The sequence below is a fragment of the Populus trichocarpa genome, chromosome 14 (genome assembly GCF_000002775.5).
Source record: "Populus trichocarpa isolate Nisqually-1 chromosome 14, P.trichocarpa_v4.1, whole genome shotgun sequence".
NCBI classification, from domain to species: Eukaryota; Viridiplantae; Streptophyta; class Magnoliopsida; order Malpighiales; family Salicaceae; genus Populus; species Populus trichocarpa.
In genome coordinates, this window is record NC_037298.2 from 5,479,757 (window position 1) to 5,504,619 (window position 24,863).

A 24,863-nucleotide genomic window follows, 5' to 3' on the forward strand; every position below is an offset into this window, starting at 1 on the left:
TATTTTTAGTAATAAAGATATTCTCATACCAATTTTCATATAGTTTTCAAACAATAAAACTATTTCATCTACTTTTAAATAAGCTATTCACCATTTTCATATATATATATATATATATCTTTGTTATCTTGACACCAAAGCAACACCATTAAAGAAATTGTCTTTTATTTCCACGGCTTCACTTCTCTGTCTTTTTTTTTTTCCCATCATCTTCACCATCACTTAACAGACAAACTGGGAAGACCCCACGGGACAATAATATGATGAATACAATTTTCTTGACCAAAAAAATCAAAGTTTTTGTTGAAGAAAAGAAAGAGACAGTAAAAAGAAGTTGTAGAGTTTTTGAGAGGAATTAAAGAAATATAGGTATTTTTGGAAGAGTATTTTTTATTTGGAATTACTATAATAAATCAGAGGGTCTCCTTATTTTATTTTATTTTTATCTATTTTTTAAGATATGAATTTCATTTGGAATTCAAATCAATAACCGAAAAAGAATTTCAAACATATAAATTGATTTAACTGGATTTCATAATTTATTTAAAAGCTTTTAATTATCACTTTTGATTTTGAATTATAATTCAAAAGTTAATTTTTACTTTAGGTTAAAAAATATATTTTATAAAAAAAACTAGTTTACAATACACATCAGCTCAAATCATTTTTTTAACATAAAAAAAATATATAAGTCACATAGAACTATTTGATATTATTATTAAACTCAACCTAACATGTCAACCCTGAAATCTTCTAACTCAATTCCTTGGCTAACCAAAATTTAAAATTAAATCATGTGTGAGTTGCTCTAACATGTTCCATTCAACCTGGCGAGTCCAAACATAACCCAGACGACTAGTAAAAAACATGGTTTAATTTCTTAAGAAAATATTCAAGATAATCCCTTTATTAATATTAAAATGACAACATATTGAATTTACTCGGGCTTTACAACTTAATCTGTTAAATCCACGACTCGGGTAATGGATTCTATTAGATTTAATAACTTTGTTTTTTTAACTATTTCTTACTTAATTATACAATAATATAAATATATATTTGTAAAATTTAGTACAAAATAAATTTTAAGAATGCTTATTCAAAACTAAAAAAACAAAAAAAAAACTTATAAAAAAATTCAAAATGATAAAAAAAAAACCATAAATTTTTTTTTAAAAAAAGAGAGTACAAAATGCAAAAGAAAAGGAAGAAGCAGCCGCCACCTCCTTCACTGTTAGAGATGACACCCCGAGTTTTTTAGAATAAGGTAATGAATCAAATCATTTTTTTAACTTGGAATGTGGAATAAATTAATTATAATTCATAAAAGTTAAAAAATAATAAAAAGTTAATTAAATTAGAATCTTGGCTCGATGTTATAATCAATGTCAAAAATTATTTCTAATTAAACATACTTATAAGTTTTATTTGATTAAAAAAAACAACTTAAATTAATATATAAAAATCATATTCATATTTCATAGTAGTCTAAATCATAATTTACTCTCTTTTTTAAATGCAAGAAATTCCATATTTTGATTTTTTTTATCTCTTCAGGCCTTTTGACGTTGATATTGGGCCTAACTGATATTTACAGCCTTTTTAACCTTTCATTGACCTTATATAAGAAAAAAAAAAGGCGACGAAAAATTTTCTGAAATCCCCATAAAAGAAAAGAAACCCTAAAACCCTAATTCCTTAGCATCCACGCTTTCCATCCCCTTACTCAAGAGTTTCCCAAAACTCCACCGCTCAATGTCCTGGCGTGGCCGTGGTTACGGCGGGCCTTTCCATTTAGGCAGGTTACCCCAGAACCAAAAGCCCTTCATTCTTTACCCAGATGATGATATCGTCTTATCAGACCTGCCAAATATTCTTTTTGAAATAGATTCCAAGAAACAAGAGGTAGTACAACAAAAATTTCTGGTTCGCAAAGATGTCAGATTTACAGAATTTTGGAAAAGCTCTCCATATTATCTACAAGAAAACTCAGTAGAGAATGACATCGAAAAGGCATTTCAAAACGAAAGGTTTTCTGATAGGTTTCGGTTAAAATCATCTAAGAAAAATCGGCTTTCAGATTGCCTTGAGCTCAAGAAAAGTAATTTTACTCAAGAACTGCTTGTGGGAATGAAAAGGAAACGTCGAAAGAAGGTTAAGTGGGATTTTAAGAAGGGGGGGATAGAATGTTTAAGAATTGGGAGAAAAACGAAGAACTTCTTGAATTATCATCTCCTAATGCAGCGTGAACCTGTAATTACAGAACAAAATGTTATTAGATGTTCTTTCTCAGAAAGATAAATATAGAACTTAGCTCGATTTTTTCCTGGTTTGATAATTAGTTAATCATATCATCGGCATTCATAATACGGCTACTCTTACATTACTGATGTGGTAGTTTATTAAAATCAGGAGCATGTCACTCTAAAAGTTTAGAAAAATCATCATGTAGTTTAAGCTCCTTGTGTTTCTTCTGGCCCGAGTTATCAGGGCAAACTGTTCGTTGCTGATGCACCTGTGATACTAGGGTGATTGTGGGGATTCATTGGTCAGTTTTAAGTTCTAGATTCTTGCTGTTATAAATTTATAGTTTTGTCTATCTCTGAGGTTGCACTGCCCTCTGTTTTGAGTTGGGGTGCCCACATCTTCGAAGTGTCGTCTCGTTGGTCTCTCTTTTATTACAATGTTGTTGCTGCTGCTAATGTTGACATTGATGCATTCTATCATTCTATAATGCTGATACTTGTGTTAGTTATGATGCAATTCTACCTGAAACTATGTAACCGCAGCTTTCTTTGAAATTGCTATTCTCTTCTGTAATTCTGTTTTTGAAATTCTAATCGGCATTGCTTTTGCTGCTTTCTTTTTCCAGCACTGGTCTTCGATTTGTTGGTTTTAGACTGCTATTAAGTTTTGCAATTTGTTCCTGTAATGCTGTTTGGGACTGCTCATGTATTGTAAGCAATAGTCCTTGGATTCCAGTTGGCTTGTTTTCTGGAAGTAAAGATTAATTAAATTTCCTTTGTGCCTTTTCTTTTGTTTTTTAACAAAAATATTCATCATGCTGTTTCACAATCATGACTTGGCATGCCTTTTGATGCTGAAAGAAAAATAAGTTCTGCGTCTAAGTGGATAAATTCACATAGAATTGCAAGACAAATGATAATCCACTTATATTTCTGGCTCCCATCAGTAATCCTCTACTTATGTTAAGTCTCTGCTCTCTCATGGCTTAGCACCTGGTGCTATGAGATTTCTCCATCTCGAACATAGAGTAGGAGATCTGGAGCTTTAGTTTGATTGCTGGGTGGAACCATTTGTGCAACTTGTTTTATATGTTTCCCCTGCCCACCCATCTTTGCCATGCCCAGTAGGAAATGCTTAGCATGTACGACTGAAGAACAATGAACGTCTTGTGATAGAGTGACCTTAGAAATCCACACTAATCGACTATTCCTAATCAATTATTGTAGCCTGTTGCCAAGGAGCCTCGCCAGTAATTATTATAAACCATTGGCGGGATATTGGAGGTAGTTATAATGTCGACAATCCACTCATGAGAGATCATTATTTGATTTGTATATAGCCACCTAAGAGTCATTACAGAACCATTTGCATATCAATTTCAAAACACTTTCTTTTGTAAATCACTTTATAATATATTCTTACAAAAATTTCATTTAAAGACATTACATATAAGCAAATCAAATTAAACATATTAAGTTTTTTATCTGCTTCTAAAAAATATAATTCATATAATATTTATTTTGTTTAAAAAATAATAGTGTATGAAGATCATCTCATGTTTAAACAACCAAAATCCAAAATCTCAACTTAAAACCTATACATTTAGTAAATAATTACAATAATCTGTCAATCGCAAATTGTCTACTAAAATGATCATAACTCTTTCTAGAAAATTTGGAATTTCATTTTGCTTTTTGGGTTGTAAAATATATTCAATTATATTGTTTTAACCCATTAATTCTTTTTTTATGTAAACCTTAAAATCATTGTTAAGCGATGTTGTTGTACATGCTTTACTATTATAAACTACACCAAATATGCTTTTTTTACCTATAAAATCTGGGTTAAAAACTACTTATATTAAATATAGTTCTTTGGTTGATCATAAGTCTCTATCAAATACCTAAACTAATAACTTTTAATTTTTATATTATACCCTTCTTAATTTTATATATTTTTCATTAAAAAAAAACCTTAATCAATTCAGAATCTTTCTAAATAAAAAGGATTCATATTTCTTAACTCAAGAAAATATAATCAAACTTCAATCATTCAAGGTAACTCGGCTTCACTCATCTTCTCTACACCTATTAAAGCAAAAATAACTCATAAAATTTGTTTTCTCTAACATGAAGTTTTTAAAACTATGATGAATGAAAAAAATCATACAAAAACCTCACATGAGTATACATGATTGATTGAGGACGGAGAGTGCAACTATTGCATCAGTTTGTGTTTGTTTGAGTGAGACTGTTGGTTTAAACTTTGATGTATTTTGCCTTTTGGTGGTTCCTTAGGGGAAAATGGTGGGGGTAAAGATACCATTATTTTATCCATGCAAGCTAAGTGGGCTTAAAGCCCATTCCATTATCACCTAATAAATTCTCCAAAATACAGGCCCGCCCTGCTGGGTCCACAAAAATTAATAAAGCCCACGTGTGATTCCACCAACACCGATGGTGCACGTGTGAACGAAGAGCTGACCAGCGACCAGACATGTTATTCATGTGAGGGACCCACTTTCTTAGTTCTAGTGCCGTATGCCTAACGAAAAGTCTTTGTACTGACAGTACTTTCAGATCCGGTGACCATAATACGTGTCCAGATAATATTGGTACACTTCAAATGATACAAAGAAAAAACATTTTCTTCATATTTACAATGCAATATTTATTTGCCACGTTTACCGGCTTAGATGGACTCGGTCACAGAAGAATAAAAGGAAGGCAATAATTTAATCCCGCCGTCCTATATGTACGGCATATACGTACGTTTTAACCTCTGTAGACAGTCGCCGGTAATCTTTGATTGAAGATTAAATACAGTCCCACGCGCTTTGCTTTATCAACGACTTTCGGTAAGTTGGCAAAACCACCAGTGTGTTAGGTCAATGTCTTGTTGTGACGTTTTTAACAAAAGCTATTAATTTTAGAGAAAAAAACAAAAACAAAAACAAAAAGCCTTCCATTTCTTCCTTATAAGTCATGAGTTCACATCAAGCTCCTGTAAGCTTATTTCTGGGATTAAATCTTATTTGTGCATCCTTTCATCCAATCAGGAGTGTGAATTTAATAATAGTGAACAAAGGTTAAGAGGATAATCATTGTTTGATACCACGATCATTATAGGATGAATTTGTTAGTGATAATAAATAGATTCGAGTGAAGTGAAAACAATAGTTAAATATCTCTATTTTTAATTTTTAATTTTAATTTTTTTGTTAAAATTATTTAATATATATTTTAACAAGTAAAATATATATTTCATAGCCAATTAATCTTTATTATTTCATATATACACACACACACACACAACATACTTATTTTTAATATAAATTCATTTTCAATCACATATATTAATTATTTTTTTAACTATAATTTAGCGAGTTGACCTGATTAAAAAAAACTAGGATAAGAATTGACTTATTAGAATTTAACTACATGGTAAATTAATATGTTACATGATCAACTTGATTAAAATATAATTTAATTTAAAAAAAATAAGAAGAAAAATTATTTAAATTTCTTAAAAAATAAAATAAAATTATATTTAATTAACTCATGTTAAATCATTCATACCGGTTTACATGCCGGGTTTAATAAATTTGCTTACAATAGGCTCCCTCCCGAACTAAACAAACACTTAAATGTGTTTTTGACAGAAAAAATAAAAAAAATAAAAATGAAACCTGTTATTATGAAATTTCAGGGCAGTGATTGACACGGTCTAGGCAACGCGTTTAATCTGACCTACCAACAAAAAGAAAAAACAATAGGTAAACCAGTTCGATAACGGTTGCCACACGGCGTTTTTATCATGTCTCCCTCCTAAAACGACAAGTACAACACATGCTTTCTCTCCATTTTCACATTTCCTCCTCCTCTCTCTCTCTTTCTGCTGAAACCCTAAAAAGAAGCTTCAAATTATTTAGTTTGAAATGAATATTTGTAAAAATAAGTATGTATTTATAGTTGTTTTAGCTTCAAGCTTTTGTTTTGGATCAGCTAGTGATATAGTGCACCAGGACGACGTCGCTCCAAAGCGGCCTGGCTGTGAAAATAATTTCGTTCTGGTAAAGCTTTGAGGAAAAATTCCTTACTTCACTTTAATTTTTATCTTCAAATCCTCTCTGTTGATTCTGTTTGGATGGTGAGAAAATTGGAGGAGAGGAAAATGAAGCAAATTGTTAACTTTTAGGCAGCTGATTTTTGCGATGAATTGTTAGTTCAATTTTGATGCGAAGTGGTGGTAACTGCATTAGTTTCGTTTGGATTGACTGAAGTGTTTATAATTTATATTTTTTATTGTTATGATGATTTATGTTTGGTTGCTTAGCAAAGGAGGGAAAGTTGTGCGCAGTTGATCGTTCAATTGATTTTTCAAAAAATGAATAGTAGTTGTAGACTTTGAGAGGATATTCGCTTTATATGATTCCCATTTTTTTCTGTTTGAATATTACGAAATAATTGTTCCAAAAATAATTTGAAAATAAAAAATTAATTTTACATTTATCAGAGTTTTGTTCTGCTCGTTTGAGGATGGCTTATGCTCCTAACCGCTTCTGTATAATCTTTTCTTTTAATTGATGGAATCGTTTGTTATCTAAAAAGAATTAATTTCCATTCAGTTTTTCTTTTACTCATTCAATAGTGAATGAGAAATTAAAAATGATTACTTGCATTTGTAAATGTCGTTTGATTTTACCTGTTATTGAATTTTATTTTATAGGTCAAAGTACCAACTTATATTAATGACGTAGAAGACATTGAGTATGTTGGTGTTGGTGCTCGTTTTGGCCTCACTTTGGAATCTAAGGAAAAACATGCGAATTTATCTACACTTGCTCTGGCTGACCCTCCTGATTGTTGCAGCAAACCCAGAAATAAGGTTTTTTTTAACTTCTGATCTATTTGTAGAGTTTATCTTGCTCAAATTTTAATTAGTTGTTCAAAATAGTGTTCATTTATTCATTTTCTTATAATTTGGACTTTCTCGCTGCCGGGTAGCTTTCAGGGGAGGTGATCTTGGCTTACCGAGGTAACTGTAGCTTCACAGCGAAGGCAAATGTTGCTGAAGATGCTGGTGCTTCAGCTATTCTTATCATAAACAACCGGACAGGTATTTGCTTGTGACATTTTGTCCGTCTTGTTTGTATCAATTCAAAACCCTCTCGATTGACTTGCGTGCCCACATGCTGCCATGCATTAGATCTCTTGGAGCTCAACACTAAAATAACTGATCTGTCTAGCTCTTCATGTTCTGTTTATGTTGATGTATACAAGTGTCACTGATCTCTCTCTCTCAACAGGCATCTATAATCTCATAATTGCTGTTATTCGTGTTATTTGTTCATTTGTGCTACTTCCAAAATGCATTTATTTTCTGCTGCTTTGACTCTGTAAAACTAAAACTCTCAGGAGAAAAACCACTTGTATTCTTATTCAATCGAAAATGTCTCTACAACAAAATCCTTTTTTTATTCAAAAACGTAAAACAAATATTTTTAGAACATGCGAGTGCCACCTAAGTAAATTGTTGAACTTAAAATAGTTATGGCTTCTTTACGAACAAAAGTCAATACTGGTCATGCTTGCATTTTTGGTTTCATGATTTACTCTTGGAACTTTCTTCTGTAGAACTCTTCAAGATGGTTTGTGAAGTCAATGAAACTGATGTAAAGATTGGCATTGCTGCTGTCATGCTCCCACAAGATGCTGGTGCAAGCTTGGAAAAATATTTGACGAGCAGCTCCACAGGTTTGCATTTCTCAATATTCATTCATTCCCTTGTATCAGTAGGACAGTTGGATATGCCTTTTCATTTCTTCAGATGCAATTGTACATGAAATCAGTTGCATCGTTATTAAACCTTAATATGCAAACTTGGCTTTTGTTTGAATGGGGCATTCATTTGTTTGCACTTCCATATGTTCCCTTCCTCAGTTAAAGTGCAGTTATACTCTCCACGACGTCCAGTGGTAGATGTTGCAGAAGTGTTCTTATGGCTCATGGCTGTTGGCACCATTTTATGTGCTTCCTACTGGTCCGCGTGGAGTGCTAGAGAAGCTGCTATAGAGCAGGATAAGCTATTAAAGGTCATTTTGGGCATCTAGACAGATAAATTTTTGCAATTCCTGTCAAGCATAATCCTTGGTGGTTTAGATCCCTGGTTTTTTCAAGTGATAAGCAATTGACATTGTGCTTGCAGGATGGTTCGGATGAATTTATAGATATGGATGGTGTTCGCTCTAGTGGTATTGTTAACATCAACACAGCATCTGCAGTTCTCTTTGTCGTGATTGCTTCATGTTTCTTGATTATGCTTTACAAGCTTATGTCATACTGGTTTATTGAGGTTCTGGTGGTTCTGTTCTGCATTGGGGGAGTGGAGGTGGGTCAGCTACATTTTGATTCTTAATTCTTTTTTATCGATGTACCTGCCATCTTTATTTATTTTTTTAGACACATAGGCATCCATATGTAAACTTGTATGCAAGGATTCTTGATTTTACTTGGTGTTATCCCCTATTTCTAACTTGCTTAAAAGTTTCAGGTTTTTCTAGAAGTTCCAATCACCCTTTTCTAGATCTATCTACTCTCCTTTTTAAATCTGCATTTTATTCTGAGATCTTATTGAGGTCTAATCAAATTTTGTCATTACACTAGCTTGCTATCATGATTATTTTTTTACTGGTTTCACATTTCAGTTTATGATTGTCACTGAAAGATAGGTGTAAACTGGTTGCAAAGGTCTCTTTTCATTCTTTATTTTGTTTTTTCATTGTTCAAGCCTGTAATGTACTATATTCTACACTATACATTTTTAAAGGCATTAGTTCTTTGGAACTTGCGTTGTCGGATGATGTATAGTGTTGTCAGAGAAGCAAATTTGATCAAAGGTCTCTAGGATTTCTGATTTGTGAGGCATCAAATTGTAGGAATTAATTAGTTGAAAATGTCCAATTGTGTTAATGAAACCAATCTATATGGTTCAGTTATTTCAAACTGATGGAAAGCAATTCAATTTTTATCAAAGGGGAACCTTGCCTGATATGCCATGAAAAATTATTTTCCATGATGTTTGTCTTATTTCTTTCTCAATCATCAAATAGACAATTTATTGGTGAAACGTGGGGCAAGTCTCAGTGCCTAAGTTTCCATAAATCTTTCAAGCTTTGCTTGAATTTGTTGATTCAGATTGCATCATTCTGAAGTTTTTTTTACTGTGAATGTTGAACCTTGAAATCTCTTCATGCTTATAGGGCTTGCAAACTTGCTTGGTTGCTTTATTATCATGGTATGTGTATTCTTTTCCCTTTCTGCATTTTAATTCTCAACGTAATTGTTTTGTGTTGGAATTTTTATCCGTGTGATAAGAATAAAAGGACAAGAAGCATGACTTCTTCAAACATTTTTTTATTTTCCTCTACTACCTGATTATGTTGGCACTCTATTGGGATTTTGTCTTGTTAGCTGAGCACCCGCACCCTAGTATTCTTATCATTCATTACTATGGGCTTGTCTCTTAATTATTTACTATTGGAACTGTATATGAAAAGAAAAATTAAAAGAACTCAGCCAGTCTTGATCTTTCCAGATCTTGGACTATTTTCTTAAGAGCTTATTTTACTGTGCCCCTAATAGTTATGCATGTTGGTTCTAGAAAAATGATTATCTGTGTGACAGCCCTTCAGTGTTAACTTGATTCTTGTCTTTTTTAACTTGCCACGGTGTTTACTGTTTCTTGATAAATTTAGTCTGAGGACCATCTATAATCATGGATTTATTTTTTTAAAAAATGTGGCAATTGCTTTATGCAACACTAAATGTGGCCAAACAAATGACTTTGGGATTTTTTTTTCCAGTACGTACAGTATAAGAATTATGTTATCCTCTTTCAGCAACATTACTTGTATTTTTTTGTTAGTTACTCTTCCATTCTTGTCTTTTTTAACTTGCCACGGTGTTTACTGTTTCTTGATAAATTTAGTCTGAGGACCATCTATAATCATGGATTTATTTTTTAAAAAAATGTGGCAATTGCTTTATGCAACACTAAATGTGGCCAAACAAATGACTTTGGGATTTTTTTTTTCCAGTACCTACAGTATAAGAATTATGTTATCCTCTTTCAGCAACATTACTTGTATTTTTTTGTTAGTTACTCTTCCATTCTTGTCTTTTTTAACTTGACTCTTCCATTCTTGTCTTTTACTACATTTGTTAAATTCCTTTGTTTTTTCAAAGTTCCCGTGGAACATATAACTGACAGCTAACAATTATAGTTTCAGATGGTTTCAACCTGCTGGAGAATCATTTATTAAAGTTCCCTTCTTTGGAGCTGTCTCATATCTGACTTTGGCAGTCTCTCCTTTCTGCATAGCATTTGCTGTTGTTTGGGCAGTTTTCCGCCGTGTCTCCTTTGCTTGGATTGGTCAAGATATCCTTGTAAGACAATTTTTTTTCACTCCCATTCATCTTGCTGCAGTTCTCTTCATGCATACATAGTTTGTGAAGTTCCATGCCATAGAACACAACCACTAGGCTGCCTATGGTTTTAAATTGCTATCCTATATGGAAAGCATAATGTTTGTTTCCCCTCCCTTAAATAGATACCACCATCATCAAGCCAATAATCTCTCTACTAATAGCGAGCACAAATAAGTGAAAAGGTGAATGGGCAATATCTTTAATTTCATGTCTAAATTGTACAAACTTGATTACAGTACTAGCAATAATATGGTTTAATGGTAACATTCGGAAGCATGTATAGAATTTGTAACTGAATATCAAATTTTACTAGTGAAGCACTAACATGAGTTAGTTAAAGATGTAACGCTTCCATTATTATGGAAGTATTTGCAATAGAATTAGTTTATTTGTCTTTGTACCTTCAAATGTCTAAGGTTCTAATTTGTTTTATCTTTTCCTTTTCACCTTCTCCATATCATTGCAAATTGATTGGAACAGGCCAACTGATATTTCTCCTTTTTTCTTGCATCATCAGGGTATTGTTCTGATCATTACTGTTCTTCAGATTGTTCGTGTGCCCAATCTCAAGGTGATCAAAAAGTCATTCTATTAGTTTGTTTTCCCACTGCACAGTTCTAGTGCTACCTTATTTGTTTTCATTGATAGCCTTTTAATGTCATCTAGGTTTGGGTCTTTTCCTGTCATATTGTTATTTGTTGTTCTCATCTCCAGAAACATGCTTTTGATGTACTTGATAAATAGTGGTGAACAAATGCATTTTAACTACTATGATTCATTATTCAATATGCTGATGCAGTTTCTTTTCTTTTGGTTTAAAAAATAATAATAATGGTCAGGTGGGAACAGTTCTTCTAAGTTGTGCCTTTTTGTATGACATCTTCTGGGTTTTTGTTTCCAAATGGTGGTTCAAGGAGAGTGTGATGATAGTGGTAAGTTGTGTTGAGGCCTGCTGAATGATCCTGGTAATGAATGTATATATTAATAGAAAATGCAAATCTTCACGTCTTTCCTCTTCTTACAGGTAGCTCGTGGTGATAAGAGTGGAGAGGATGGTATACCAATGCTACTGAAAATCCCACGGATGTTTGATCCTTGGGGTGGCTATAGCATAATTGGGTTTGGTGACATCATCTTACCAGGATTGCTTGTAGCTTTTTCATTGAGGTTTGAATCTTAATCCATATAACTAACTCAGCTGATGACAATGTCCCTTAATTCCCTTGAAAATGCAAGTATTCCATTTCTCCAGAAGTGACTATCATTGCTGTCAGCTTCCTTCTTGTCCTGCCTTTGTGGTTACCTGTAGCAGGCCTGAAATTGATAAGATTTCAGAATGGTATAGCCATGATTATGTAGAAACACTCATTCTTTAATTGGAAATTGCCCCTTTCTCTCTCTCTTTTTCCCTCTTAAGTTGTAAGGCCATGAAATTATTGTCAAACAAACCATATTTTGACCAGATGAAAGTGGAATGGGCTATGATGCTTGGCCCATGAACTATATAAGGCCTATTCTCGTCATAATACTTATGGATGTTTTTACTTTGATATGTTTTGACAGACTGGGATTTGATATGATGTTTTAACTGCTTGTAAGTTGAGTAGTGCTGGTCATTTTGCAGATATGATTGGCTTGCAAAGAAGAATCTTCGAGCCGGATACTTCTTGTGGGCAATGACTGCTTATGGTTTAGGTATGCCAAAAGCTAAAGTGGATGGACCTGGACACATCACTGTGGTTCATAAGATAACTTTTAACATTTTAGTTCATTATGTGTTATTCAAGCATGGAAAGCTGGTAGTTAAAAGCAACTGATAGAAATTATCAATGGGATGCATATATGAGCCATATACAAGTATATTTGACCACCTGTGCAAAAGGATTTTAGGAAATTATAGCATGCGTTGAACTCTCCTTGTGAGGAGGAGATAAAGAAAGACAACATAAAATTTACATAGCTGATACACACTCATTCATGTGTTGCACACATTAAACTTGGATCATCACCGCTGCTTAATAAGAGCTGCATCATGCGATGATGAAACATATAGAGGCAGTTGCAAACAGTTTTCATGTTTCAAAGGGGTTTCAAGAAGTGTGATATAGTTTGGCAACCTTAAATAAAAAGGACAAGATGTTCATATATTTCTGCACTATATACTACCAGAGATTTAAGGCTACAGCAAGAGATCAAGGTCAATATCCTGTTAAGAATTTGTTGGAGTAAATTCTCCTAGGATGGATCATATAGTTTGAAACTAAGCATGGTTTATAGGAAACAAGTTTCTCTGAAGCAGTATATAAAAAATGAATGTTGCTTTGTGACTGACTTTGTGGGTGTTTTATGTTTTTGTAATTAATGACCGCCATCATCACTATCCACAATTTGTTAATGTGCAGGTCTCCTAATAACATACTTGGCTTTGAACATGATGGATGGGCATGGCCAGCCAGCTTTGCTTTACATTGTTCCATTCACCCTTGGTAAGTACTAAGCAGCAGCAACACAACCATTGGGTGAAGCCCATGGGTAATTCCCCTTTAGTGGAGAGGTTTATAGTTTAAAATAAGTTTCTACAGCACCCCGCTCCAAGTGGAGGTCCAGAAATTACCCATATTACTCTTGGCAAACAATAGTGGCAATTGCTTGCAAGCTTTCACTTGGGCCACGTAAGCATTTCCTTTGCATGCAAAAGTGCACCACCCTGGTTTGAAAATGTATTTAGGCCAGCTGAAGTTGAAGGACCCTAGGCAATTGCCAGCTGAAACTGGAGGACTCTGAGCAGCCCAAATACCATCTCCATGGTACAGGGTGCTTGAGACCATCAAAGCATTTGCTCAAAACTCATCCCCTCCTTGACTAAATCAAGCATTGACATTTATCAATCAAGAATGAGTATTTGAAGTTCAAGGGATAACATGGAGCAAAATGCTTAAATGGTCTAGATCACCAAAAAAAATAAGAAGAACAAATCAAGCATTGGCCTGTTTCGTATAGGAGAATTACAGAAATGGCCTCCTTGAGTGGTCATTCTTGTTTGTCTACATAATTCGCATGAGATTAATTCTTTAATCATGGATGCAGGTACGTTTCTGACGCTGGGAAGGCGACGAGGTGATCTCAAAACATTATGGACAATGGGAGAACCTGAAAGGCACTGCCCGCACATCCAATTTCAACCCCCTGGCTCTCAACAATAAAATACAACCATGTCTAGCTGTTCTGGTTTTAGTATAGTATACACAAGGAGCTCGTAAATGTTACCTGTACAAGTTTTAGGAGAGCTTGTAATGTTTTTAGCCATTAACCGCCTGGGAACCGAAGTGAGAGTAAAATTAGCTTGACTGATTGCGAAGGATCTTTATCTTCGCTCGGATTAGCAGCTGATCTCGTGCCAATATTGCATAATCGAACTACTTTAGTTCCCAACGCTCTTAAACTTCTGCTTAGTCCAACATGTCTTCTTATTTATGTTATCGTATAGTCTTAATTTCATCACAAGAAGCCGCTCTGGGAGTCGATTATTCGAGCATGGACTCTATCCCCCCTGAGTAGCACAACTTGGTGAGGCGTAAACTCACCCCCGGCGTAAGAACATGCAAGTCTTGCGATTTGAACAGCATCCAGAATCATTCCTTTTTATTTCAGCATGATTTCCACTAGGACACTCGATTCAGCATTTACCGGTTAATATGAGTGTTCCAGAATTAAAAAGTTCAAAGATGCAAGTCATGACCAGAAATTGCTATCATCTGTATCTTCCATTCCTTTCCCCTATCCCACGTTGTGGTTGCTATTTCTACAAATATGCTAAAAAAACTTTCCGAAGGCTCCATAGCGCACATCAACCTGTGCTCTATGGTCTATCATCTATGCACACCACGAAAAAGCCCAAGGCAATTACAACCATCAAAAATGTCATTCTGAGCAGAGGAATTTCTGCCAAATCATTGAACAGGTATAAATATCTCTTCAAGTTCAGGAGTGAGAGAGAGAGAAGACGATTCTCAGCTGGGAAAGATGATCAATATTCCTTGACAAATAACATCACAGGCAGTTTCTTTCCATTAACAGACAGCACAACCACCCCACACCAGATAATAACAATTGAGCAGAGCTGGCTCATGGAACAGCTTTTGCATTTTTATTCCTTCTCTTAAAGTACAAATGTTGCCCCTACAATCAAATTGCCTCCTAAAAAGCACAGGCAATTCTTTCTATTTTTCCTTTTATGAGAAAAAGAATAAAAAAATAAATAGAAAAAAACTTACATGTGAATTCACATCAATGACAATGCAATCCTCTTTTTGTTGCCGTCAATGCTACCTGCATTAGGATCTGGTCAAAATTGTTCCAGCCATCGGCCGTCCGAGAGAGAATCCATACTGGAATATTCATTTCTGCCCAGGATCTGGTCCTCCCCATCCAAACAAATCATTTAATTAGTCACCGAGGAACATGATGATCATGGTGGCTATAATGGATTAAGTTTCAAGTAATGCTGCTGCCATTGTTTAATAAACATTTTAACAGATAATGCTTTATCCTATCTATCCATTCACAAACTATGGGAGATCATTATTCAACTGAAACCTTAGGTTCCAGACATCTGCTCAAACATATTGGTTTTTCTGATTTCACATGACAAACTCATGGTGCCCACTAAAAGTACAAAGTCAAGTGAATTAAGATTTCAAGAATCACATTGTTGCAAGACTTGAAAAATGTCACTGGATAAAACAACCAAGTCAAGACAAGAATTTCCAATTTTCCAATCATGCAGACTAAAATGACAAGATTCTTAAGGAATATAGCAAACACAAAATGGTCCAAATCATGCATGTAGTGGGTGGGAGTGGAAATTCACATGGAATACAGTTTGGGGAATACCATTGATTAACAATTGAATCTCCGATCCCGCAAATCAAATTACAGGAAGAGGATGAAACCAAATGCTAGCATTAAAGTAGGCAACTACCAACACACAAAGAATAGGACATTCCAGAGAACAAAATCACCACATGCAAGAGAAACTTTAAGTCACAAGGGAAAAGAGGGCATACTTGCATGTCCTTTCAAGGCACCATTGCCATTAACAGATAAATGTGTCAGTCTCCTCTCTTGACCCAAAGATAGAAGCTCCTGCATCCTTTCAGGCCAATCTGAATTTAGTATTCGAGCAAAATCTTCAACCTCCCTGGGGAAAAAAGATATTATGGAATACCAAACCAGAAAGTACTAATATTCATGTCGAATGCAACAAAATTAGGTCAAGACCATGGTATGGAGGAGAGTGCAAAGAAGGGTGTAATATTCTTTCCAATCCACAGTATTATCAACAGGAAATGACCATATGTGAAAGCTCAACCAGTAACATCATGTGGAATATTCAAAAGACTTAAAGGCTGCAATATGCAATCCAGAAGCTTCAAAATATAATACATACAAATAATTTGAATGCCCAAATAATTGCCATGGTAAGTTCTCATTGACCAAATATGAATCACACCATCTTACTTTTAAACAATGCTATTGAAGGCACGAACAAATACTGCTGGAAATGGTCAGTGCGCAGACCACACAAACAAGTAGGTAATCTTTTAACTTCACATCACAATTGGTCAAGTGTAGAAAATGTGGAAAAAAGGAAAAACTAGCAAACATTATTTACCAAAATAGGAAAAGGGTACCCTGTTTCAAGATTAAATATATATATCCACACACAATTTCTTCTTTTAATAATCCAGTTTATTAAATATATATATCACATCACGTGTGTGTGTGTGTGTGAGCATACAGTTTATAGAATACATTAATAATCCATGTCCATGCTCACCTATCAATTTCTTCTTTTAAAGCTGGATCTATCTCATCATCAATATCAACATCATCAAACTCCACTGTAGGTGCAAAAATTTCACCTGCCGCATCTTGTAACTTTAATTTCTCACTAAGACTGGACTGTAATTCGTGATCCACCTCAGCATTATGGCATAGAGAACTAGCAGCGTTTGACTCCTGAGAAATTGTGACAAAAAAGAAGCTTGACTATTGCTGAACCCCATACTTTAAAAGATAAGGGATGGGAACAAGGTGGCCCAACCTTTTTAGGCGTTTCAATGGCTTCATTTGAAGGGGCACACTTTTGCAGATCTTTTCTTTTTCTGTGCTTCTTTTTATTCTTGGAAGTCTTAATCCCTTTAGAATCTGAGAAGAAAATTTCTTGCCCCCGGTTAGGCCTTCAAGAGCATATGAAATAGATATATATATATATATATATAAAGACTAAAAGTCACTAAAAACAGACATACAATACTGCGTCAAAGGTATTGTTCTGATCATCTAAGCACACCAAGAAATTTACAACAGCAATTCGTCGTTTGAAACTTGAAATGCTTTTATATATGCTTGGTAGACACTAAATTATTTGCACTATCAGGTAGATTATACTGAATCTTTAACAAAAGTACAATTTCATACACCAATACTGTGCAACAAAAAATCCAGAAATAACTAGAAATTATATGAATAACACAGATGAAGAATCAAGTCCAGGTCCCTTTAAGAATATGATCAACCATGAAAATTACAGCAATGCCAATCCCATAAAACTCAAATGTTCAATAAGGAGCCGCGTGCATTTCTATCAAGGTGTACCAATACATATATCTTTATTACTTAAGTCCTGCCAAGCTCTCACACTCCTCTTCGCATTTGTTATCATCCAAATCAGACACCACTAACAAAAATGAAACAATCATTAGAGAACATAAAATTTCTTGCCCTGATTCTCTTGAACCTAGAAGTCTCTACTCATTCTATTCCAAATAGGAGTTGAAAGAACAAATTTCTAGATTGAAACATCCATTCTACTTATTTTCTTTTCAAGTAATGCTGTACAAACTACAAACAGATATTTCCTAGTTTTTATACTCTATGATATGGCATTGTCATATTCACTGGCAGGTTTGGGATTATATTATCAAACCTCAGCATTTACATCATGAAGATAGAAAATGGTTTAGGAATCAGGAGAATGACAAGTTACAGTTGAACAACACTTGAGCATACCTCCATCTCCTCCATTGATAAAAGACAAGAGGTCATCAACTGAGCGGTCATCCACATGCTCCTCTTCAGCATCAACATCCTGCAACAAATGGAAGGCCCAACCCAATCACAATCCACAACTAGCAGTTTGATTAGGATTAAGACTGATGAAAGTATCAATACTCGAAGGACAAAGTTTGGACAGAAAAGAAAACCTTTAGTTTCTCTCTCTCTTTTAGTTCTTTCCTCTTCTTTGCATACAACCGATTTAAAAGTCGGATCCGTGGATCATCAGTTGTGTTCTTCAAAGGCTCTAGCTTCTCTTCCTAAATCAGTGGGACCAAAGTTAAAATCACAGCGTGTATGAAAAAGTCATGCTACACACAGTTCTCACAAGTACCAGACACCTCTGTTAGATCATCAGGCAAATGAAATATCTCACGTATCTCCTCAGGGGTTTTCCCTTCAATGATTCGAGCAAGGGCGCGACTAGTAAGATCAACCAAAGGCTTTAATTGGAGGCTGTCAGCAGCAGAAGTCAACTCACAAAGCCTCTTTGTGTCCATTCGAACAAACTTCTCATCAAAAGACTTGCGTTCCTACACACACAAAAAAAACACAAAAGACTAGGGTAAGTTGTGCTACACCTATGCTATTTCATCTTCTACAACTTTTTATGAACTAGCAGCTCCCTGGACATGTAAATGATCGGTTAAAGTTTTCCCATTTAACATGTACTTCTGACATCAACTACTGAGAGCAAGAAACAAATGTAAAGCCAACAAACAGCATATGAGATGCCAGAAATGTGAAGAAACCTTGTTAGAGCGGCCAGCAACTTGATGAAATCTACAGTAATCAAGAATTAGGCTAAGCATGGCAGGAGTGACACGTTGAGGTAGAGATATAGCACAATTCTTAGAGGATCCCATTCCCTTTTGTATTACTTCCTGACATATCATAGGGCAAAACATGGCAACTTCTTGTTCCACTTGCTGAATTGCACCATCCGTGGTCTGTATCCAGATATATGATTTCATCATCTGACAACAGATAGCAGCATGGTTTGAGTCTTTTGAATAATTCCTCATTATAACACAGAATAGAGCCCCACAATAAAACAGGGACTTCAAGAAGAAGCTCAAATAAACAAGAGATCACGGATCAACAATATAAAATCTTCTGTTATAGAAAGGGGTTAGAAAATACACAATGCTTTAACTCTCTTGTTTCTAACTTGAATAATATTAGTTGCAAAAGCTTAAAAAATCAATGAAATGAGTCGGTATTCACCAATTCAGCATTGATCATGCAAAATTTACTACCATCATTCCAAGAATATGTTGCTGCCAAAAGAGAACATACAATTTACATCTACATGGACAGTTAAGGCCTACATTCCACGACTGCTAACCAATCAACTCAAAGCAAACCATATGCCGTCCTAGCGGGAAGAGATAATTGCACATAAAAAAACAGATATTTTCTCCATAAAATGGCAGAAAACAAGTGCAGATAAAACTAATAAAAGCAGAGATTTAATTAGAATGTTGAAATTCTTTTAAGAAATTAAAAATAATAAGAAAAGCAAAAGGAAACAAACCTCAGGTTTAATAACAGCCATATCAACTTCTGACATTTGACAAACAATATCCAAAAGACGTATCTCCTTGGCTCGCAGTGCGGGGACGACTATAAAACGCTGCGTTTAAGAGTTTCTAAAAATCTATAAAAACATCCAAGACTCCAGGTCCTCCATCAAATTGGAGAGGGAGAAAGAAAGCTTCAAAGAGAAAAAATTTAACCTATCAGTTCTCAATCTCCAAAGACAGTTAAAATAAAATGCAGCAACATAAAACCAAACCCTAAATTAAAGAATAATAAGCTAACGGTTAGTTTATATGCATGTGCATGTAAATTAATGTACCTGAGAGGGGGATGGGAGAGGGGGAGGAGAGATTTGGCAGTTGGCGGCGAAATCGGAAATGATAATAGTGCGTGCGGGAGGGAGGGAGGGAGGGAGGGAGGGAGGGAGAGTGAATGAATTTTAATTTTTAGGTTTTGAGACAGAGAGATGGAGAGAGAGAGATTAGTTAAGAGAAAATTAAGATTGTGACTGCGAAACTTTGCGATTTATCTGAGTGAAAGTTGCGCGCCGCGTCGCCGTCTAAGCGTTCGTGTCCGGTAAAACGTCGCCGCACACACGTTAACCCGTTTTTAGGATTGGTATTTTATGAAAAAATAAATAATTTTTGGGTAAATTTTAAAAAATAAATAAATCATACAAGTAATGCAGTTGAGCTCGGGAGATGGTGAGGATAGCTGATTTTGCTTGAAATTGAAAAAAACATTTATTCTTTCACAAAAAAAAAATACTATGATTATTGAAAATTGAAGTCACGGGCATGATTTACTTTGAAATAAAATCTCTCTCTCTCTCTCTCTCTCTCTCTCTCTCTCTCTCTATATATATATATATATATATATATATCTATATATATATATATATATAGTAAAACAATCGCAATTTATTAAGAATTATGGGATGAGAGATTTATTTTTGACACGTATATATAGTTATGTAAATAAAAGATTTAATTATTAACTGCGAAGGTTGTGTTATTGTGAGGGTTATGAAATAGGATAGGTCACTTCGTATTATGTGTTTGCATAAAAAATAAATAAAATAGAATATCGGTGAAACTCTCAGATTATTAAATTTCTCACAGTATATTTTTTTTCATTTAAATCAGTTAAAAAGCTTATATTGTGATTTTTATTTTTTTATATGAGTTTTAGAATTTAGGTTAATAATCATATTTCATGAATATTTGATTTCGTTATGATTACAATTTAACTTCGACAAGAGTTATATGATTAAAAATAATTATATAATTAACATGGCATTTTTGACAAGATCACCATGCAAAGTAATAATATATTAAAATATTTATTAATCTATAACTAATTGAATTATAAAATTAGATCGTCCTAGCATTTTATATAATTATAAAAAAAATTAAAGAAACTCAATTATTTAATACAGATCGTAAGACAGTTCATGGTGTACTTGCATAGTTTGTTTTTATCTCTGCTTTTCTATGTACAAAGTTTTTGGCCTGCTTGCAGGGATATAATGGTATTTTTCATAGGACTCGTAGGTTATTTGCATATTGATTAAGGACAGTTTTATATATATATATATATATATATTTTACACAGCTGAATTACATGGATACTATTTCAAGGCAAAAAAGAATTAAAGGCTAAGATGGCTCTTGTGTAATTTCATTTTTTACATGTAGTATAATTACTTCACTGTCTTTAAAATCAAAAAAATTAAAGGTTGAGTCAAAGGGTATTTTACTATTTTTTTTCTCATGCTTTTTTGTTATATTTTATTTGAAATTAGAGAAAATTAGTATTTTTATAGATAAAATAAAAAAAGATAAAGTTGTTGACATGGACGAAGCATGCGCCAATGAATAGACATCTTTTGTGCCCTTCAAACAATATGTGCAATGTTGTTCGGTGACCAAAATTTCTCAATTATCGTGTCACTAGAAACGTCAAGTGGAGACAGAGATGAGAGGTAGCTTGTGCTTTTTTTAAGTAAAAAAACATGTTTTTATAGCTTTTGAAGGTGTGGTTTGTGCTTAAAATGTATTGTACATTTGAAAAAAAATCATCACACCTCCAAGCCAAACACCCTCTAGGCAGCACATATTGCTCAAGTCATGGTGGTTTAGCAGTAATTGATTTTTTTTTTCTCCTGCCCTTATCTTCTCTTTCCACTTTTTTAAATTCATATCAAGTCAGTTAAAATTTTCTCAATCCCAGATTATAAATTAGTCAAGTTAACTCGAATTCATTCGGGTTATCATTGTCTGAATACTTTTTTATATTAAAAAAAATTGACTCGTTTTGCTGCATAGAGTTGGCAAAAAAAAATATAGTATAAGCTAAAAAGAAATCCTGGTATTCTAAAAAATATATATATAAGGATATATAAACTTGTACTGCATTGATTTTGAATTTGATGATAAATGGGATTGATTATAAAATTAACAGCTGACGAAATATTTATGTAATTCGAAATAACAAGCTAGGTAAAAAATCGAAAATAAATAGAAGATGATAATTAAACACCTGCTGGATGAACGGGCCTCTACTATTTACTTGCTCCAGGACTGTTTCTGAGGTTTGAAAGTGATTTTAACAAAAAATAATAATTTTTTTATTTTAGATTTTTTTTATTTGTAAATTGTTTTGATATGTTAATATTAAAAATAAATTTTTAAAAATAAAAATATTATTTTAATACATTTTTAAATAAAAAATACTTAAAAAATATACCAAACAAGCTTAATTTTTTAGCTCCTTTAAGGTTATGTTTGAGAATATAGTAATGGTTGCGATTTAAAGAGTTTTTCATTTAAAAATATATTAAAATAAATTTTTTTTTAAAAAAAAATTATTCTTAATATCACACATTAAAAAAAAAACATAAAAAAATTAATTTAAAATAAAAAAAAATTAAATTTTAAAATAAAACGACTATGATATCACAGCGATTATATGCATGGGCTTAAATTTGGTGACGGAACTCGATAAGCTTGAAACAATTTCTTAGCCACTACTGGTTCAAGGTCACCAGGATCACACACACATATATTAAAAAATGGGCAGTATGATAATTGGGTCCATTTCTATTTCAAGGTCCTTTTCCGTTAACGTTATGGGCCAAGTCTAATCCGTTCCTTATTCTTTTCTAGGCCCAATGGTGTCAACTTCAGGCCGGGAGGAGTCCAAGGACTTTGTCAAGGTCCTCTTTTGTTAAATCTTTGGTGACCCGTCGCCTATTTTTTTAACTGAAGGAGCGGCCACCTTCGTCAAAACGTTTTCTTATAAAAAAGTAGATCCAAGTAGGTGGGCTGCCCTAAACCCGCGTTGGGGCTTTTTTATTTTTTTAATTGAATTTCTTTTCAATTAAAAAATAGCTAGTTGGACTCTCCTTCATCCTTATCTATAAAAACCCGACCATACATTTAGCTTAGAAAATAGTTAAGAACCATGGATCTCATCAAGTAACCCTTCTACTTGACCATATATTTTCACCTTCATAGTTTTAGGGTTTTATGGTCTCCCGAGTCAATAAGATCTCCGGCAATATTAGAAATTCTTTCCTCGGTCTAATCTTCAACTTATTTGATCAAATATATCCTCGGTCCACAACATTTGTGGTCTGGGGTCCACTTTTCATTATACTTAAAACGAAGCCCTTTATCTTTTTTCTTCTTAATTTAGGTCTCGGTAAGTTTCTGTATGGGTATAAAAAGATTTAGTATAAATCCTAGGCAAAGATTGAGATAGATTTCTCACCTGAGTTCTTGTCGGGCGAGATCTCCATAATCTCTCTATAATATCCAATTTATCCTCTTACATTACGGCCAGTCCATAGGCAACCACTAAATTCTAGGGATTCAGCATTCTAACCCCAAATTTAATCTCGTCTCTTATATTGTTGTTCGGTATTATGGAAAATAAAAAATTGATTTGCCTTGTAAACCCAGCCAATTAGGCTATCACCATTGAATCGTGGAAATTCCAGTCGAGTGTATTTGAGTTGAACAAGCTGGTGTTCCTCCCGTGGGACCATCTTCTGCCCCTGGTTACTATTGACCGACTCTGTAGAGGAAGTAGCTGGTAAATTCACTGGCCTTCTTTCCCAAGCCTTAAATAATTGGTTTATCCTTGTTAACATGATTCTCAATTGTTGGTCTATATCTCCCAAAATATATTGTTGATCATGCTGTTGTGTGTCTTGTTATTGCTTTTTTTATTATTGTTGTTTTTATCATTTGTGAAATTACAGGGGTGATCATTTTTTGTTCGGTTCAATTTTTATCAAAAAATAAGTAATTAAACCGAATTTTTTTTTCTAAAAAAAACCGAAACCGAAATCAGTTTAAACCAAACGGTTTTGGTTCGGTTCGGTTTTTTAGAACAAAAACCGGTTCAAACCAGTTTGGCTCGGTTTTCTCCGGTTTGGCTCGATTTTTTCAGTTTAACTCGGTTTTTTTCCGGGGTTTTTTCGGTTTGGATTCGGTTCAGTTTTTTTGGTTTCAGGCTTATAAAACCGAAACCAAACCGATCGATTTTTTTTAAAATTTTAATCGGTTTAATCGATTTTTTTTCACGGTTTGGTTTTTTTAGTTATTTTTTTTTATTTTCTTAATTTAATTAATTTTTTAGTTTTTTTACTCATCCACGTAAACTAGAGTGCCTTCACCATATTTTTTTTTCCAAGGAATGCCACTTCGATACCAAGTTATAATGAAACCAACTAGAACCATAAGTGAAATGATGAAAGTCCTAACAATAAATGACTCACTTTTACTGAATTCTCAAAGTTTAAATTAAAAAAAAAATTAAAGAAACTTAGAGCCAAATGAAAGAATAATTTTCTAAACTAAATTCCTAGGTAGATTCGAGGTAACCCGGGCTTCCTGGATCACGTGATTTGCTTAGGAGCATTTTCCCACCTCCTCAACCAATTCTCCTTCCTTATTTATTCACATAGCTAGGGCTTTGAATTTAAATTAGAGATACGCTAGGCGTTGGTTGTGATTCATGGACTGTTATGATCTTTGACCTAATTTTCAATTTAAAACGTGGTCGTTTTCTCGATCTTCTCTTGATTTCTTCACTTATCTGTACTGTGTCGTTTTGTTGAGGAGAAATATCATCGTACACGCGTCAGCCAATGAAGAAAAGAGCAACCTCAGTCGCCAACACATGTCATCTTTCCCGAAGCCTATTATTCGTGGTTCATTCACTCACTTCTTATCTTCTTGTTGATTCTTCTAGCCCTTCGTTTTCCTCAATGCATTCACCTCACTAGTAGAGCAAGCACTTCCACTTTCAAAGGAGAAAAACTAGAGTCTTCTACCTCCCTCCTGTTCCAGATGACCAAACTCTATAATTTTATCATATTATCCTTGGAACAATCCTCTTAACAAAAGACTTTAAAAGCAAACGTTCTGGACGACAAAATAGATACTTTTGAATTGG

General features: G+C 33.9%; 2 protein-coding genes across 6 annotated transcripts; one reads left to right on the plus strand and one right to left on the minus strand.

Moving 5' to 3' along the window:
- The first annotated feature begins 6,052 nt into the window (after nt 1-6,052).
- On the plus strand, nt 6,053-14,178 carry LOC18105227 (signal peptide peptidase-like 4). Of its 4 annotated transcripts, none has more exons than XM_006375283.3 (14): nt 6,056-6,319; nt 6,976-7,134; nt 7,254-7,365; nt 7,884-8,003; nt 8,190-8,341; nt 8,455-8,637; nt 9,509-9,543; nt 10,532-10,694; nt 11,254-11,307; nt 11,576-11,668; nt 11,761-11,903; nt 12,361-12,431; nt 13,139-13,222; nt 13,824-14,178. In XM_006375283.3, exons 1-14 carry the CDS (start codon nt 6,185-6,187, stop codon nt 13,937-13,939), a joined length of 1,620 nt encoding a protein of 539 aa, XP_006375345.1. In that variant the 5' UTR covers nt 6,056-6,184; the 3' UTR covers nt 13,940-14,178. The 4 variants fall into 4 exon arrangements, with proteins under 4 accessions (XP_024440482.1, XP_024440481.1, XP_006375345.1 ...); XM_024584712.2 differs by having other exon boundaries at nt 6,057-6,319; nt 7,884-7,995; nt 8,185-8,341; XM_024584713.2 differs by lacking the exon at nt 12,361-12,431 and having other exon boundaries at nt 6,054-6,319.
- Nucleotides 14,179-14,743: 565 nt separating this feature from the next.
- LOC7496974 (SKP1-like protein 21) lies at nt 14,744-20,025 on the minus strand. 2 transcript variants are annotated; one of them, XM_024584715.2, is made up of 10 exons: nt 19,717-20,025; nt 19,393-19,572; nt 18,608-18,832; nt 18,197-18,388; nt 18,005-18,115; nt 17,811-17,889; nt 16,843-16,946; nt 16,576-16,757; nt 15,803-15,936; nt 14,744-15,156 (listed from the first exon to the last, which is right to left on the minus strand). In XM_024584715.2, the coding sequence occupies exons 2-10, from the start codon at nt 19,426-19,428 to the stop codon at nt 15,134-15,136; spliced, it is 1,086 nt and encodes a 361-aa protein (XP_024440483.1). In that variant the 5' UTR covers nt 19,429-19,572; nt 19,717-20,025; the 3' UTR covers nt 14,744-15,133. The 2 variants fall into 2 exon arrangements, with proteins under 2 accessions (XP_024440483.1, XP_024440484.1); XM_024584716.2 differs by having other exon boundaries at nt 14,744-15,150; nt 19,717-20,023.
- Between the last annotated feature and the right edge of the window lie 4,838 nt (nt 20,026-24,863).

Excerpts from the sequence above, each read along its gene's own strand:
- LOC18105227 (XM_006375283.3), top strand. The coding sequence starts at position 6,185 with ATGAATATTTGTAAAAATAAGTATGTATTTATAGTTGTTTTAGCTTCA. Across the intron at positions 7,366-7,883 it reads TATCATAAACAACCGGACAG|AACTCTTCAAGATGGTTTGT; the intron begins GTATTTGCTTGT and ends TTTCTTCTGTAG. Across the intron at positions 12,432-13,138 it reads AATGACTGCTTATGGTTTAG|GTCTCCTAATAACATACTTG; the intron begins GTATGCCAAAAG and ends GTTAATGTGCAG.
- LOC7496974 (XM_024584715.2), bottom strand. The coding sequence starts at position 19,428 with ATGTCAGAAGTTGATATGGCTGTTATTAAACCTGAG. Across the intron at positions 18,833-19,392 it reads TGGCTGTTATTAAACCTGAG|ATGATGAAATCATATATCTG; the intron begins GTTTGTTTCCTT and ends ATCTGTTGTCAG. Across the intron at positions 16,758-16,842 it reads CCATTGAAACGCCTAAAAAG|GAGTCAAACGCTGCTAGTTC; the intron begins GTTGGGCCACCT and ends ACAATTTCTCAG.